The sequence below is a fragment of the Melospiza melodia genome, chromosome 1 (genome assembly GCF_035770615.1).
Source record: "Melospiza melodia melodia isolate bMelMel2 chromosome 1, bMelMel2.pri, whole genome shotgun sequence".
Classification (NCBI taxonomy): domain Eukaryota; kingdom Metazoa; phylum Chordata; class Aves; order Passeriformes; family Passerellidae; genus Melospiza; species Melospiza melodia.
The window spans coordinates 91,286,569-91,303,631 of record NC_086194.1 but is presented as its reverse complement, the minus strand read 5'-3'; the positions used below and the strand labels follow the sequence as shown (position 1 = coordinate 91,303,631).

General features: G+C 43.2%; 1 protein-coding gene across 1 annotated transcript; it reads left to right on the top strand.

Moving 5' to 3' along the window:
* On the top strand, positions 1–4,444 carry LOC134421235 (ovalbumin-related protein Y-like). The gene is made up of 7 exons (XM_063161904.1): positions 1–168; positions 822–872; positions 1,488–1,616; positions 2,373–2,490; positions 2,722–2,864; positions 3,200–3,355; positions 3,798–4,444. The coding sequence occupies exons 1-7, from the start codon at positions 1–3 to the stop codon at positions 4,197–4,199; spliced, it is 1,167 nt and encodes a 388-aa protein (XP_063017974.1). The 3' UTR covers positions 4,200–4,444.
* The last annotated feature ends 12,619 nt before the right edge of the window (positions 4,445–17,063 follow it).

The following is a 17,063-nucleotide window of genomic DNA, read 5'->3' as shown; positions in this document are numbered from 1 at the left end:
ATGGGCTCCATCAGTGCAGCAAATGCAGAATTTTGTTTTGACGTATTCAAAGAGGTGAAATTGCACCGCAGCAATGACAACGTGCTCTTTTCCTCCCTGAGCATGCTTTCAACACTGGCCCTGGTGTATATGGGAGCAAGGGGTAAGACTCAATCCCAGATGCAGAAGGTAAGTTATTTACACAGGTGTAAAGTCACCTCTACTTGTGCTACTTGTTCCTTCTAAGTAACATCACTGAAAAATATCCACTGGTGAGGTTTTCACCTGTTTCAATGTACAAGAACTAAGCCAAAGTCACAAAATAGAGAACTGAATCAGGAGTTACATATAGAAAATACTAATATAAAAGTGTATATTTTCAATATAACAGGCAGTTGACTTAAATATAAAAGACTCAGAGACAATAGCAAAATAGATTACCAGTCAGCAATTTTATGATTTCTAAACTCTGACAAGTTCCAAATAATGTAATCAGATTTTCTTTTTTAATATATAAAAAAGATAAATCCCAGAAATACAGAAAGACAGGAAGACAGACTATTTTTAGCAACATATAATATGTAACTCATTTGATTTCTAGATACTCACTAGAAAAAAATATAATCTAAGCAAAGAGTAGTATTGACAGTTTCCAAGAAGGCCACAGAGGGCATAGACCAGTTGCAAGATAACCTGTGAATTTTTAGTTAATCTATTTTCTCATAATATTTTTTTTCCCTGAGCCAACAGGTTTTTTACACAAGCAACATGTGTAACAGTTTCAAATTTGCATTGGTTTTAGTCATGCTTCTCATTTCTACCACTGGTATTTTCTCTTGCAGGTCCTTCACTTTGATAATGCTACAGGAGATAGAGACATTTCTGACTCCCAGGTAGAGAAATAATTTAATCTTTCTTTCTGTCTTATTTTCTCCTCAGAACAAAAGTAGAACTTTTCTGCCTCTCCTCCTGGCTGTTTCAGACCCTGACGAAAACTATAGTAATGGCCTCAAACCAAGGGGGTCTGTGGAGGGAGGGAGGGAAGGAGGGTGTGATTCACCTGTTTTTAAACAAACATAGAAAGACAGCAAGTTGCTTATCTTTCACCAGAACAAGTAATGTTGTGGGGAGAATGCTTTGGGCACCAGGGCGTCTTCCCAGGCAAGTGCTGCCAGGGAATGAGTGAAGAGGGCTCAGTACCTAGAGCCAGGGTACAGCAGGGCAGGAAGATTTTCAGCTGGGCAGGAAGATGCTGGGCAGAGAAGAGCCCAGAAGACTCAGTGACAGGAACTCAACTACATCTTTTAAAAAGCACATTTCAGGGGACATGTCTTGACAAGGACGAATTTGCCCATTAAATGCTCCGCCAACACAGCACTGGCTGTCCCAAAGGTGACAGTCTGTGGAGGAAGACTGCCCTGTAGAATCTCTCTTAATTGAAAGGGACCAGACTTTAGGATCTTATTTTCTTATGCAATCTATCTTCTTTTTTCATGTCATCACCTCAGTGTGGCACTGCTGAGTACATCCACAAAACGTTCAAGGATCTCCTCTCAGACATCAGGAGGCAAAATGCTACTTACTCACTCAGGATTGCTGACAGACTCTATATTGAAAAAACATACCCTATTCTTCAGGTAAGTTATACTATGAACTGACTTCCATGAGATTTCCTGTAAATGCCCTGTGACTCTGCCCACCAACAGTATGCACCACCAACAGTAGCCCACTCTGTTGATGAAGAGGTGCTTGAGAGCCATGAAAGGAACCAGTACAAAATGAGTTTGGACTTTTCTGTGCTTGTTAGATGAAGGCAAAAGATATAATGGCATAAAATATGCCTATATTGCAAATCACAGGGAGTAATAAAGATTGCTGTTAATTTACTAGAAAAATGGCATGTGATGAAAAATGTAAATTTTAAGAGAAATTAAATAAAATTTATTACTTGAAATATTGGAAACTGAAATTGTCAGTTTTCCTAGTGAAAGGAAGCTTTGCTTTTGAAGTCTAAGAATGTGAGAACACAATGTTCAAAACCCTAAAGAGTGAACACAAAGAGAAGGAGACAAACATTGGTCTGTCCTTAGAAATGTTTGTTAAAGTGAAACTGTTTTGGTAAAACAAAGGAAATATATCAAAATTTTAACTTGGAACCTTGTCTCATCAAAAAGTGCCAGACCTGTATATGTGAAGCAGTCTTTCTTTTACAGCTTTAAGATTCAGTTAAGGAAGACAGATGTGACTGACATGTGCAGTGTCTGATGCCCAAACCCAGGAGTAAACATTCACTGTTCCTTAAACCATTCTGCTTTCTTTCACAATCTTGCTTTAGACATCTGTACATTTCCAAGTCCTCATCAGTCTGACAACTGTAACCCTTTTGCTTATAGGAATACATAAAGTGTGCAAAGAAATTCTACAAAGCAGAGCTGGAAGAAGTTGACTTCAAAACAGCTGCAGAGGAAGCAAGACAGCTCATCAATTCCTGGGTGGAGAAAGAGACAAATGGTAAGGACTTAAAAATTGGTAGCAGGCATTTTTGCTCACCTACCATAAACTACATCCTTGTCTTCCTCTCCTCACAACCTCTAGAAAAGGTGGGTCAAGCAAGTGCAGGTTGCTTATTGCTATGAACATTAAACTCCACAAAACAGGAGCCACCACCCTCACCCCAACATCACAGAGATTTGTGCAAGGGAGCTGGATCTTACCTCTCTCTGCCCTGTCTCTTTCTTAAAGGACGGATCCAAGACTTCCTGGTGTCAGACTCTGTTGATCTCAATACTGCGCTGGTCTTTGTGAATGTCATTTACTTCAAAGGGATATGGAAAACTGCATTTAAAGAAGAATACACTCGGGAAGAGCCTTTCAACGTGACTGAGGTAGGAGGGCATGGACACACCTCTGGCCAGGGCAGCTGTTGGCTCACACAGGCAGGAGTCTGGGGCCTACAAATGTCTGTCACAGGTTGGGTGATTTTTCTGAGTCCGTCATTGAAAGTGAGTGGGCCTAAAGCCAAGTAGTGTTCACAAGATCTGTGTCTGACCAGGCTTCCAGGGCACACAAGCAAGCAAGAGAGGAAAATGGAGACACAGCTCTTTTCCAAAGGCAGCATGGTTGAAGATTGAGTCCTGTCTTTCAAAGGCATCGTACATTTGTCTGACCAAAGAAAAAGATTGCTCCCACATCACTTCATCTCACATTTTTGTTTTTGCAGCAAGAGAGCAGACCCGTGCAAATGATGCGTCAGAACAGCACCTTCAGAGTGGGAAGAGTGGCTGAAGATAAAATCAAGGTCCTGGAGCTTCCGTACACCAGTGGAGAGCTGAGCCTGTTGGTGCTGCTGCCTGATGACATCTCTGGCCTGGCACAGGTATGGCCCTGGCAGGGTGAGCAGAAGGGCAGTGGCATCAGTGGGGCTTGGCTGCTGTCAGACCTTTTGCTGCTCATTGACATCCCAGCTACCCACCCCATGGCTGTGCTGGGCTGGGAGGGGAGCACAGAATCTGCCCAGGTGCTGAGGCAGAGCCTCTTAGGAGAGTCCTGAGCTCGGTTTTATAAAATGAAGGTAAAGCAGTGTAGTGCTGCTGCAGCCCTGCAGAAGAGGATGTATATATATGCACCAATCTCCATCAGGTATCAGAGGCAGGCAAGGTAGCAGGACTATTATTACTGTGAGTGGTTTCAAATGTTTACTAAAGAAGAAAAGTTTGTCCTAGGGGAAATAAAAAGTGAAAGTGATGAAGAAAGCATTCCAAGAAAGCATTCCATTTAACTTTTGTTTCAGACATTTAATTCCCTGCCTCTCTTTGCAGCTTGAGAACAAAATCAGCTATGATAAACTCCTGGAATGGACCAGTCCCAAGGTGATGGAAAAGAAGAAGGTGAAAGTGTACCTCCCACGCATGAAGATTGTGGAGAAATATAACCTCACATCTGTCCTGACATCCTTGGGTATGACTGACCTGTTCAGCCCGGCTGCCAACCTCTCTGGCATCTCTGCAGCAGAGAGCCTGAGGGTGTCTGAGGCTGTCCACGAGGCATACCTGGAAGTCAATGAAGAGGGCACTGAGGCAGGTGGCACAGAGGTTGTAACTGGAGACATCCAACATTCCTCTGATTTTGAAGAGTTTAGGGCTGACCACCCATTCCTTTTCTTGGTCAAACACAATCCAAGTGACATGATACTCCTCTTTGGTAGATATTGTTCACCCTAAGGAGAAAAAGGGCTGGAAACAATGCTTGCCTACCCCTCAGAAACAGACCCCCTTTACTCTAGTATTGTAGTATAATCTTATCTCTTCACTAAGTGGGAAGCCTTCAGTATCTAGGGAGATATTCCTGAAGAAGCGTGTGACTTTTCAGATCTTTGGGTGCTGATATTTCTGCTTACACAAATTGTACTTAGGACTTGTATCCATGAATAAATAAGAACTTCAAGAGGTAGCTTAACATCATGATTGAATAACTTAGGATTCAGGACCACTGATTTTATTCTTGTGAGAAATTCTGACACTGATATTGAGAGTCTGGTTTTTCTACAGGAAATAAACACAGCTATTAAAATAATCCTGTTCCTTTCTGTTGATCTCGCTGCGCAACCATCCTTGAATTGATGCCTGGACAACTTGCAGATGAAATTCTTAATTTCAGCATCATTCTTGTTTAAGTAATGCATTTGTGCTTCTTTGTGCTGCACATACTGTACGGCTAAGGTCTTGTTCAGAGTGGGCATATAGAAAGTTTCACATTTCTTCTTAAATCATCATCTCCAAACACAACACCTTCCTGACTGATGCAATTTCCCATCTTCATTCCCATGATATGCCATTGATTTTGTGAATGTCAATTGTTGGTTCTTCTATTTATTCTAATAAAAGCATTGCAAACTAAACATGCCTCTAATTGTTTTGTGTTACTGCACCACACAATCAAAATATATGATATATTGGGTTGTGGTTATTTACAGAATGCATTTAGATTAGGATTTAGATAATATTTTCAAAACCACAATGTACCCATATATGAAGTCATTCAAGAGCCTAACATTTTTTTTCCTAAAATACTGAATTTAAGCAAGATAAGCCCTATATCTCCTATTTTTTACCTTGCACTGTCCATATGACATATCAAATAACTCAGTTTTTAAAATCTGCTATTGTATTTCCAGATAGTTTTAAAATATTTCCTCTAATTGCCCCCAGGAAATACATTGAGGTGATGCCTAAAAGATACAAGTTCAAAAACACGAGGAAAGGATTGCTATTTTTCTTAAAAGGTGGACTGCTTCAGCTGTCTAATACCCACAGGAACTGTGTGAGAAAATCTTTTTTTACTGCCTTTTGATAACATAATCCCCTAGAGGTATCATTTTCTATTTCAAAGTCTTCAGGGGATGGTCCTTCAGGTTGCGCTTTATTCAATTGAAAGACTTATTAGTGTTGATCACAGACTTCAGCAATCTTCCCTCTGCTGGCACACGCATGCAGAACTTCAAATGACAGTACTAAAAAAGTGCTTAGAAAAGGGAGGTACTTGGCAGTGTTTGGAGCTGCCTCAAACAGTTTAGAAGTAAGTATTAAATATAACTTGAAATTATGATGCTGACTACAGGGAAATGTATCTTGGCTGCTATGAAACCTATGGAAGAGCTGCAAATACTGGTCTTCCCAAGACAGCTTGAAGAGATGAGACACAGTTAACAAAAGTATTCAAGTAAAAACATATTCTTATTTATGTAATTTCAAGCATTTCTATGCATATAATGTTCTGCTTCACTTAAAACCTAAGGCAGCAAAGGGAGTTTTGCTAAAACTAAAGCAAAAAAGAAAAAGGCAGGATGTATAAAGTACTTTTCTAAGAAGCAGAGGGTGAAAGTTTATAAACAATTATAGATCTGTTATTAAACTGAAACAAGCATATCTGTCACTCTGCACTTTCTAGGTGCAATGAAAATAAAATTTATATTTATGGAATTATATAACATGGATATAAAAAATAACTATTTTCTCTCTCTCTCTCTCTCTATATATATATATATAACAATTGTTTAATTGTTTCTTTGCTTGATGATTGTTTTAAAGAAAATCAATGGTGAAAATCAATGGTAATGAAATGAAGATGAATGAATTGGTAAATGGTTTCCTAAAACTACATCTGAGAGAGGTCCATCTAATGTCCTCACTGTGAAACAGAACTATTTGACCCATTCTACATTGGGCCATTAGGTGTCACTAGGGATACAAAATGTCTCACGTCTTCTGACAGAGAGACATCTGTTGAAAACTAGATCTGGGAGCTTAACATAGGTTCCAATTTTGTTCTTAATTTTTGTGCAAGCAGATGATTATGATCAATATACTGAAAATGTAAACCAGTGGCACTGGGCTTGAAACCCGGTAATTTTTGAAGAAAAAGACAGAAATATTATTTGGTGAAACATCAGAGGCATTTTAAAATGTCTGTGTCCTGGAAAAAATATCATGGTCAAACACTGTAGAATGGAGGGAGCTGTTTTGTTTATGAAAGAGAAAACACCCTCTAAAGGGGCTAAAATGAGAGGTAGAAGTGCAGATTCAGGGAGGTTGAGTAAGATCCCCTGTATCAAAGGCTGGGCCCAGCACTGCACTGGGGCATTGCTGGTCTGGGCTGGCAGGACTGCTGCAAAGGCTCTGCCAAGGGCAGTGTGGCTGCTGCAGCTCCCATGGGAAGCAATTCTGAAAAGACCAGCGTGAAGGGTGTTACAAAGGGATGAGGGAAGAGCAGCCATGAGGAGAACAAACTCTGCTTGCTGTTTCCTGGCTTTGAAGTCTGGTAAGAGCTTAATAACACTAATCCCAGCTCCCACAAAGTCTGGGTATTGCCCTTTAGCCCTTCTTGTCCCCCTGGCAGCATCATTGAAGTTGGTATGTCAATAAACTGCCATCTGTCCATTCACTACTCTCCATTTTCACTATGTGCCATGTTGTTCTGGGTTTACTGTCCTGCCAGGGTGTGTGGAACAAAACCAGACACACAGAGGACAGCATTTGAAATGCTGTGTGAACTATTTGTGGCCTTCCTTCTTATGTCATTTGGGGAAGGGTTGAAGATGACATATCTTCCCTGCCCTATGGGGGATATAATTTTCTGAGACCATTCCACATCCCTCTGCATATATGACTTGTGAGAGAAGCCTGCTGTCTCTTAAGCAAACTGAATCCATGGCTGAAGGCACAAGATCTAGCAGGCATTATGCTGTAACCATTGTCACTAGAGGAAGTGCAGAGAACCCCCGGACTCCAGGGCAGAGCTGTCCTGGATTCCCAAATGATATTTGAGAAAGCATAATGTGCTGAATCAAACAAAAAGCAACATGTCTGCTAGAAAGGCTTTGACACATAGCAGGGCTTTCTGTTTCTTGCCTAGTGAGCTGAGATTTATCAATAGAGAAAAGGGACAGCAGAGAGGAGATTGTCAAAAAGCAGCAAGGGTGGGGCTGCTTGGCTAGGAAAGGGGATACACAGCAGGGGGTGACAACAAGACCAGAAGGGCAGGGGCTTTCCCCATAATATATTAGATGCTGCAGTTCCCTTCACTACTGCTACAGTCCAGTGATTGCCAAACAAGCCTGTGGTGATGAGGTAGGTCAAATATCAAGCCTGCAGGTTAAATCCACAAATCTGAGTCTGTAGTGCTCCTAACCAGAACACTATGGTACATTAAGGAGTTAGTGACCATGTAAAAATGGGTCTGATCAGGCTGATCAGTGTGTGCAGTTTGTGTTAAGTTGTGCTGCACATATTGCTTAGTGTCCTGGACTATACAGTGCTGAACATATCATGTGGCTGTGGGCTAAACTTCATCTGCTAATCATAATGGAGAACCACACAGATGGAGGAATGGAGAACCTCACAGATGGTCCCGAACTGGCACCCTGTGATGATGTTGCTGGCACATCCTCGTCTTAATCTTGAAGTGAACAGCATTTTTCTGTATACTTTCATTCATCAGTAGAAATGATAAACAGAACATACCCATAAAATTGTAAAGATCACACCACCAGTGAACCTCTGCATGCATGGGACATGCATATTGTGCTGTTCCCTGAATAAAGACCTATCCAATGCTGCACCACTTTGGGATCTGACCACTGGAAGGGACATGAAATTGACTATGCTCTCTCCTTTCCCCTTCTCATCTCATTTCCAATAAGATGGAAATGGAAATTTAATAATTTTCTTACTAGCGTCCAAAATGAACACTTGCAGTGTCCATCTTGCTGAGGTTCATGGCCAAGCAAACTAGCAAGAGACTCCACCTAAATTCTTCTCTTGAGTGAGAGAGACCCCCATAGAGGCATCTCACAGCTCTGGCACAAACAGTGCCCAGATCCAAGGCTTGGAAGCTGCTTCCACGCAGTCAAACACTTAGGAGGGGGATGATCTTGAGAGCAGAGGTTTCTGAAGTGCTGAGTGTTATGGAGGCAGTGACAGAGGTGGACTATTTGGTATATCTTCTGAAGTAGGAACTTAATGGCATTAAAAGAGGTTAGCAGAAAGAAGTGAAAAAACCCCAACACACAGAGGTAGCTGACAACAAACAGCTGAATGATGGAATTAATGGTCAAAAAATGTGGAAGATGATAAAATTTCACATGATTTTAAAGGGAAACTGGACAAAACCATGGAAAAGAAATTGGTTGAGAGGTAATAAATGCACAGAAAATAGTATCAGCTATTTAAGTTCCAGGACTGACAATAGCCAGGGTTAGGACCCTGAAAGCACAGCCAGCTTCAGCAAGAGATTTCCCCAGCACCCTCTGCACATGGGTCTGGAGCTTGTATTGGGTACCAGCACCATTTGTGAGAGGAGGACACAAATCCTAACCCTAACCCTAACCCTAACCCTAACCCTAACCCTAACCCTAACCCTAACCCTAAGCCTAACCCTAACCCTGTCCTTGGCCATTTACAGCAGACCTGTAATGAATGAGAAGAGCTCATACTGTGCCAAATCTCCAGTCAGAGGAGCAAACAGCACCTCTGCTTGAGTGTAATTAAGAAACAGTGGACAGAGACGTGTGACAGATGCGTTTGGAGAAACAGAAGAGAAGACATGGGGATGTTAATAAGAAGGGGATGTTATAAAGAGCACCACAGCTGAAGGTACACTCTTGGGAGTCACCTCTGGAGCATTGCAGCCACAGGCAGCTCATGCCAGGGCAGTGACACTCCAGAGGAACTGCAGCCTGCTGGTCACTGATGCTGCAGCAAGGACATCCCTGTGGAACTGCAGCTCCTGAAGCAGACTAGAGCACAGAAAAAAGTGAGCAGCACCATCTGGCAGATATAAACAGTTATACACCAATCACAACCTCTTGCATGGCTTGCTGCTCCACCAAAGGGACTGGTGAGCACTGAGTATAACAAGGAAGCTGAAACTAGTAAGCACAAGAGGACACTTTTTGTATTGAAGTGAAATGTGGGGAAGCAGCAGGAAGGGTCTGTTTGTTTCATAGTTTGTTACATCAATTTTGTGAGATAAACAAAAAAAATTAATGTTAATCAGCAAGAAATTAAGTTAAACTCCCCAAGTCAAAGCTGTTGCCCACAACAGAAACTTATTTCAGCCTAGACATAGCACTGAAGTGCGCTGCAGGTTTCTGTCTCCAGTTCTCCCTCCTGACAGACCTCAGTCCTAAGCCTTGCAGTCTTGTCTCCAGGCCCATCTCTTTTGCTTGTAAGCGTATGACAGAGCTCTGAGTGCACTGATAAATTTGTAATAGTCCTGCACTAAGGAATTTGTGAGAGTCCTGGAGCCTCTCCCACACCTGTGACCCCAGGAGCTCTAAGCTATGTGCTGGACTTTCAGTTCCCATGTGTATTACATCAGTGGTGTGTCACTCTCCACTTCAAACACAGCTGTGCCCATTCCTGGCCAAGGACTCCTAATGTGACCTTGGCCCTGGCTTGTGAGCACTGGACCTGGACCTGCCTCTGCTGTGTGAATTGACTTTGTGGTCAACGTAGTCTTTGCACCTGCCTCATAGCCATGACGTTGCCTTAGGATCTGGACTGCCCGTGGTCTCCAGGCCTGCTCTGCTCAGCTGCTGAGCCCTGGCTGGTGAAACTCCAGCTGGGGCATCCCCCTTGCCTCCTGCTTTGTTTCTCTTTAGGAACAGATGGCCCTTGCTGCTCCTGGACAGTGAGCTCAGTCCTGCCTGAGCCCTCTGCCAAGCAGGAGGAGCCTGGGTCTCCGGTCACACAGGGCCCTGTCCTAACAAACCTTCCCAATCTCCACAAAGCTCTCACTCATTACTCAGAGCCAGTCTCCTGAATAATCCCCTTCCACCCAGCCAGACCATCCTTTCTGGATTGTTCCTGACCAGCCCCTGGGGCCTGTTGGGGTGGCCTGACCATCTCACTCAGTTCTTGACCTCTCACGCCATGTCCATTTCCTATCCACGGCCCTGGTCCCAGCTCTGCACCCCCTGCAACAGCCCCCTCGCACCCCACAGCCACTGAGCCACACTGAAGTGAGTCCCTCCTGAGCACAGGTCTCCCTGAGGAGCAAGGGCACGCTGTCCTCACAGGGGAGGCTGCACTAGAAGCCCTCAGTGGCCTTGATCTTCCATGGGACCTCTCCCACCTGCCCAAATCCCCAGATCCCATGCTACCCCCCACCCCAGGCCATCAGCCCCCACCCCAGTGACACCACATCAGGGGCTGTTCTCCTGTTCCCCTCAGTCCCACCCTGCTTGGCCATGGCCTGCTTGAGAACAACTTGTGCACTCATTTCCTGGCTTGAACTTGAGCCTACTCTGTCACTGCTGACCTGCCTCATAGTCACTGGATCTGATTGCAGCCCTCACCTGTGGAGAGCCTTCCCAGCTTATGTTGCCTCATGTTCTGAAGGCTTGGTTGGAGCTGTCAGCCTTTCAGGGTCTGTCCTGTTTCCCTCGCTCAGGTGGAATGGGGCTGAGCCCTGGACAGCCAGCCTCCTGTTCCACAGGCAGCAACCAGCTCTCATTGCTCCCTAACCCTAGGCTCTGGAAATGGACCATGGCCCTGGCTCACCTCCTCCTATGTCCATGGATGTCACTGACAGGTTCTGCTTCCCTATGGTCAGATATTGTGGTGAGGGCACTGCCCTCCCTGAGGGCTGAATCTTGGCCCAGCTCACTGTCCTCATGGAGCAGCTCTGCTCCTGCTGCTTCTCTCAGTACACACTTTCCACCCAAAATATTGCCTGCTTACTCAGGCTATAGCTCTCCAATGTGACTACAAGGATATTATGGGAGATCATCCTGAAGGCCTTACTAAAGTCAGGTGTACAATATCCTCTGCTCTCCCTTTGTTTATACAACAAGCTGTCCCATCCTAGACACCAATGATGTTTGTCAGGAGAGATTTGTCCTTGGTAAATCTGAGCCGGTTTTCTTCATCATCTTTTATTCCTTCACATGTCTCAAAATGTTCCCAGGAGGCTATGCTTGGGAGCCTTCTGCAGAGATTTGAGCTCAAATACAGTTGTACAGGGCGTTAGTGACCTACATAGTATTTGACAGGAGAAGGCGCAGGCCTGAGCTTGCCGAGCGTGGAGCTTGGCTCCCTGTGCTGTCCTGCACATCGCCCTGGGCTGCAGCATGAACTCTGTGTGCGAGTCAGAAGGGAGGAACATGTAGGTAGCTCCCACTTGGCATGAGTGACTGCATTCCCTGCCTCCTAGCATTTATCATAAAGTGAAGCAGCAGGTCTTCATGTGAACATCCTTCTGTTTCTCAGAAGAAATTAACTGCTTTCTTCTTTAAAAATTCCTCTAAAGAGCTCTAAAGACCAAAGTGTTGGTGAACACCTATCTCTGTGGATGGGACTTGCATTGCATGCCATTCCTTGACTGGTGATCTTTCCAATGCTGCACAGCTTGGGGTTCCCAGCAGCTAAGGGAATATCACAGAATCAACTAGGTTGGAAAAGACCTTTGAGAAGATCAACCTAAATAAGCAAGCTATAGATCCAACCTATGATCTAAGACCACCATGTCAACTAGACCATGGCACTGAGTGCCATATCCAGTCTTTTCTTAAACACCTCCAGGGACGGTGGCTCCATCACCTCCCTGGACAGCCCATTCCAATGCCCAATCACCTCTTCTGTGAAGAATTTCTTCCTAAAGTCCAACCTAAATGTCCCCTGGTGGAGCTTGAGTAGGTCCTCTTGTCCTATTGCTAGTTACCTGGGAGAAGAGGCCGACCCTTACCTGGCTATAATCTCCTTTCAGGTAGTTGTAGTGAGTGACAATAAAAATTATCTATATTATCCTCTTTTTCCTTTCAATGTTAGCTACAATAAATGGTATTTTAGGCAGTGTCTTGGAGACTGTTTTTCTTGACACAGATCATAATGAGTACTAACCTTTAGCGCCTTGCAGCAGTGCACTACACCTTTTCAGTGACTGCAGGGACCTGTAGTCTCCTCAATTCTCCTCCTGTTCCTTTCTGAAAATTAGTCAGTTTTTCAAATCATCAGGAGCCTTCTCCAATCATCCTGACTTTTCTTTAGTCTTCATTTTGCTGTTGCACCTAAAAACCTTTTCTTACTGTCCTTCACATCCCTTGTCAGTTTTCCTTCCAGCACAATTTTTGCTTTTCAGATTTCGTCTCTGAGTGTATGGTGAAAGCTTCTATACTCCTGCCTGGTGGACTCTCCTTGCTTTCAACTCTTGTACACTTGCTTTTTGCATTTGAGCTTGGACAGAATGAAGGCACCATTATCATCAGACACATGTTACTTCCTCAGAAAGATATTTAGCAGGTATGGAAGCAAGGCAAAGGCTTTGCATGTATGTGAGGCTAAAACTCATTCAACCACAGTGAGGATGTTTTTCAAACATGGGAGTCAAAGACTCCCATCTAACCCATTACTGACCTGTGGGATATGATCATTGAAAATTATGCCATGAAGGTCACATCAACCTATGTCAGGGGGAGCAGTAAGAAATCATCATCTGTATAATGAAATCTAAGCCTGTGTCAGTCTCAAATGAATAAAGGGATGTGAGATGTCATATGGGATATTACAATGACAATGAAGGGCAATGACAAATGCCCTGTCACTGTCTGTGAGAGATCAAGGCAGCACTGCAGGCAACAGTGCACCTCTCCAATGGAATGGAGCAGTTGCAGAAAGGTGACAGGTGGGCTATGGGCTCTGAAGTAGCTTGACCAGATACTTCATTTGCTTAGTACTGGGGAAAAAACAGAATGACAGAACAATGAAGAGAGAAACCATTAATAGCTGCAGCACCCAGGTCTGCAAGGGTAACAAGCTAGACAGTCAGCTGCAATCAGTAAATCTCTCTGTGACTGGTTACCTCCATCCCTGCTTGAAAGCCAGCTTCTAGAGTCACAATGTGGAATGAAGACAAACACAAAACAATGAATATGCTCCTTTCTATTGGCAAAAGAGCAGGATCAAGGACAGAATCCTGAGTTCTGAATAGGTTTTTGTGATTAAATGACAGGCTTTGTTCTGTGAGCTGACCTGAACTTCATATCCTTTTGGTAAAGTTCCTTTTACACTGTCAGCTGTCCAAAGCTCAGGTACTCAAGAGTCTGTTGGTTTAGGGACAGCTCCACAATGAAATGCCTGGCTGAGGAAAGGGCAACTGAGCCTTAGCTGACCTCTTTCTTGGGACAAGCATTGTCAAACAAGGATGTGTGACTGAACTGTTTGTGCTGCTTGCACAGCTGTGCTGGACAGGACAATCCATTGCCAGTTGTCCCAGGTAGTCTTCCAAGTGCGGGAAGGTTTGCTTACTTTAGACCTCATGTCAAGCAGACTGTAAAAGACCTTTTAGGGTTGATGTTATGCTGCTGGTCTGGTCTGATCCAGTTCTTCATTTGCTCATGGCTATATTCTGTTGCTTAAAATGGGCATTGCATTATCTCCCAGTCTGAGCACAGAAAACCACACCAGACCCCTCATAAAGAACACAGCTTCCCTTTATCAAACATTATCACAGCAGAGCATTTTATCCTCCATGTATTTGCTTATTGTGGGTGTGTTCTGAACCTGAAACTCCAATTCTTGGAGAGAAAACATGATTTTCATATAACTCATGCAACAAAGCTCTGCATCAAATGCATACAAAGCTGTTCTGAAGATCTGGAAACCAGGACACTACTCAGAAGTTAAACTCACCAGATTAAAAAAAAACAAAAAAAAAACACTGGGATAATTTTAATTCTATTCTTGCAGTGTGATAGTGTGTAAAAAAAAAAAGATCACCAAAAGTGCAGCTTCTTCTTGAATATGTTTGTAAGTCCTAAAATTCAGGTCATACAAGATGAGCTCTACTTGTGATACAGGTCTGGACACTTCTGTAATTCATGTATGATCAACCGGACAAAGGGAATAGGAATCATGGTTGTTTAGCAGATAGTCTTGAAGGACATTTGAAAGGCAGATTTCACTGAGGTAAATACACTGACCAACTCTCACATGCAGCAATTGAAGACCAGTGTGGTGGAAGTAGAACTAAACCCTTGTGGACATCAAGTGGCCCTGAACAAAAAAAGGATAAGGAGGAAAAATGGTGGCATAAATCTGAGGCGCACTATAAAGAATGTGATAAAACATCTTATTAAGTGAAGACACACAGGCTTGAAGAATCATAAAGTATCTCAAATTGGAAGGAAACTATGAGGACCATTGAGTTCAGCTCTCTGATCCTTGCAAGACTACCTGCAAATAAATCATATGACTAAGAACATTGTCCAGATACTCACTGAGCTCTGACACACGGGGTGCTGTGTTACTTCCCTGGGAAGCCTGTTTCAGGGTGTGACTGGCCACTCTCTGGATGAAGAACCTTTTCTCAGTGTCCAATCTGAGCTTCCCTCGATGCAGCTTCATTCCATTTCCTTGTGGCTCATCACAGGTCACCAGAGAGAGGAGAGCAACACCTCCCCCTCCACTGCACCTGAGATGAGATCACCCCTCAGCCTTCTCTTCTTGTCCTCAAAGCCTTTCACCGTCTTTGTCACTCTCCTCTGTACAGGCTCTTATAGTGTGATGTCCTTCTCACATTGAGGTGCCCAAAGCTGCACACAGGATTCGAGGTGAGGCCACATCAGTGCAGAGTAGAGTGGGAAAATCATAGAATCAGAGAATAGTTTGGGTATCAAGGGACATTAAAGATGCCCCCTGGTCAATCACCTCCCTCAACCAGCTGGTGATGCTGAACCTGATGCACACCAGTAAGTGGTTGGTCCTTTTGGCTACCAGGACACACTGTTGACTCCTATTCAACTTGCCATTGACCCACACCCACAGACCTCTTTATGAAGAGCTGTTTTTAACCTCTCATCCTCCAGTCTGTACTTGCAATGAGGATCACCCCATTGCAGATGGAGAATCTGGCACTTGTTCTTGTTAAACTTCATACATTTGGTGATTGCTGAGCTCTCTGGTCTCTCCAGATCTCTTTCTAAGACCCTCGAGGGAATCCACAGCTTCTCCTAGTTCAGCACAGCTGGCATTAGCCCACACTGGCTAATGTTCACTTCAGCTTTTTCATCATCATCTTAGAAGGATCACTAATAATCAATATTTTGTGGGCGCAAAGCTTAAAAGGAAAGCAACGTGTGATACATGCCCTGTGACTTGGGGTCCAGGCACACCTCCCACTATTTAATCATATGTCAGATTTTCTTCTGGCTACCTAGCACTTCTAGAAAGCACTTCTGCCTCTCCTGATATCTGTGTTGCCCCTCACCTCCTGAGCTACACACTGACAGACAATGACTCATCAAGGGGAATGTAGATTTATATAGCACATTTATTTCCACAAGAGGAAGCAGACTGAGGTAAAGAACACTGCACTGCCTAAACTTTTGACAGTAGTAGAGGAGACTACTCTGCTTAACAGAGATCAGAGTTATGTCCCATATGTTCTAAAGAATTATGTTGTACAGACTTTGAGATCCCCCTCCTGCCTTTCCCCCTTCTCCCCCCGCATTTAGAAATCACACTGTGCTTTGCAGAGGTCAGAATGGTTTCTTAACTGTTTGTCCATTCTATTATTCCAATACAGAACAATAGCTTTTATAAATGAAATATACTTGCTATTATATATTATGATTGTCCCACAGACCATGAAGACTCTAGCTGGATTTCACAGCTCCTCCATCATCTGTCATGCCATTAAGTTACTCATGGAAGATCTGAGAGATACAAGGCAAATGCATACACAAATACATTTGAACTGACTGTTTTTTACTTTATCTAGAGTTATGTGTTGCTGTTAATCCCTGAGAATAAAATACTTTGCTATAAAACCACTCTCATAGAAAGTTCTTTTATAAATATTTCTCAAAGAAAATATTCCTGGTTTTGACTTTCATCTCAATTGGTTTTGTCACATGCACCCTACTTTATTTCCCAAAATTTTTTAGAAGAATAAAAGGCTAAGTCCCGTTCTCCTGTCTCTTCTGTCCAGCATGGCTGCATTTTGTACATTCAGAAAGGACTGAATGAGAGTTCTGGTCTATTACTACAACCTTAATACCAATTGACTAATTATTGATGTATTGACTAATAACTGCTAATTATGTGTGACATCACTAAGGTTTTCACATTTTTTGTTTTTTACTGCCATCCCAGTATCTCATTGCAAATGAGGCATTGTTTCCCAGCCTCTTCTCCAGCCAAATAGTCCTGATGTACAGGTGGAAAGCACTGTTAAAAAGCATAAAATACTAATATTTGTTCTCCCTTCAATCAAACCAAAACCTGTTGAAACAAAAAACCCTGACCTAACACCATTAATTTATTTTTATGGTGTCAAAAGCCAAACTTCTGAGGGACAGCAGTGGGTGGGTCACAACTCAGACTGTATAAATTCCCAAGGGTTCAGCCAGTATACCCACATACAGCTGGAAAGCTGTATTGTCTTTGGTGCTGAAGCCTGAAGGTAAGAATTTCTCTAGAAAAATTCACCTTCTTACTGCATTATTCCTTGGTTCTGACTAAACTTAAAAAGAGAGAAGTTATTGTCTTGTGTTTGATATTTTTCAGGACAGAATATTTATGTGATGT

Coding starts and splice junctions, on each gene's coding strand:
- LOC134421235 (XM_063161904.1), top strand. CDS start 1: ATGGGCTCCATCAGTGCAGCAAATGCAGAATTTTGTTTTGACGTATTC. Junction 169..821: donor CTCAATCCCAGATGCAGAAG/GTAAGTTATTTA, acceptor TTTCTCTTGCAG/GTCCTTCACTTTGATAATGC. Junction 3,356..3,797: donor ACATCTCTGGCCTGGCACAG/GTATGGCCCTGG, acceptor CTCTCTTTGCAG/CTTGAGAACAAAATCAGCTA.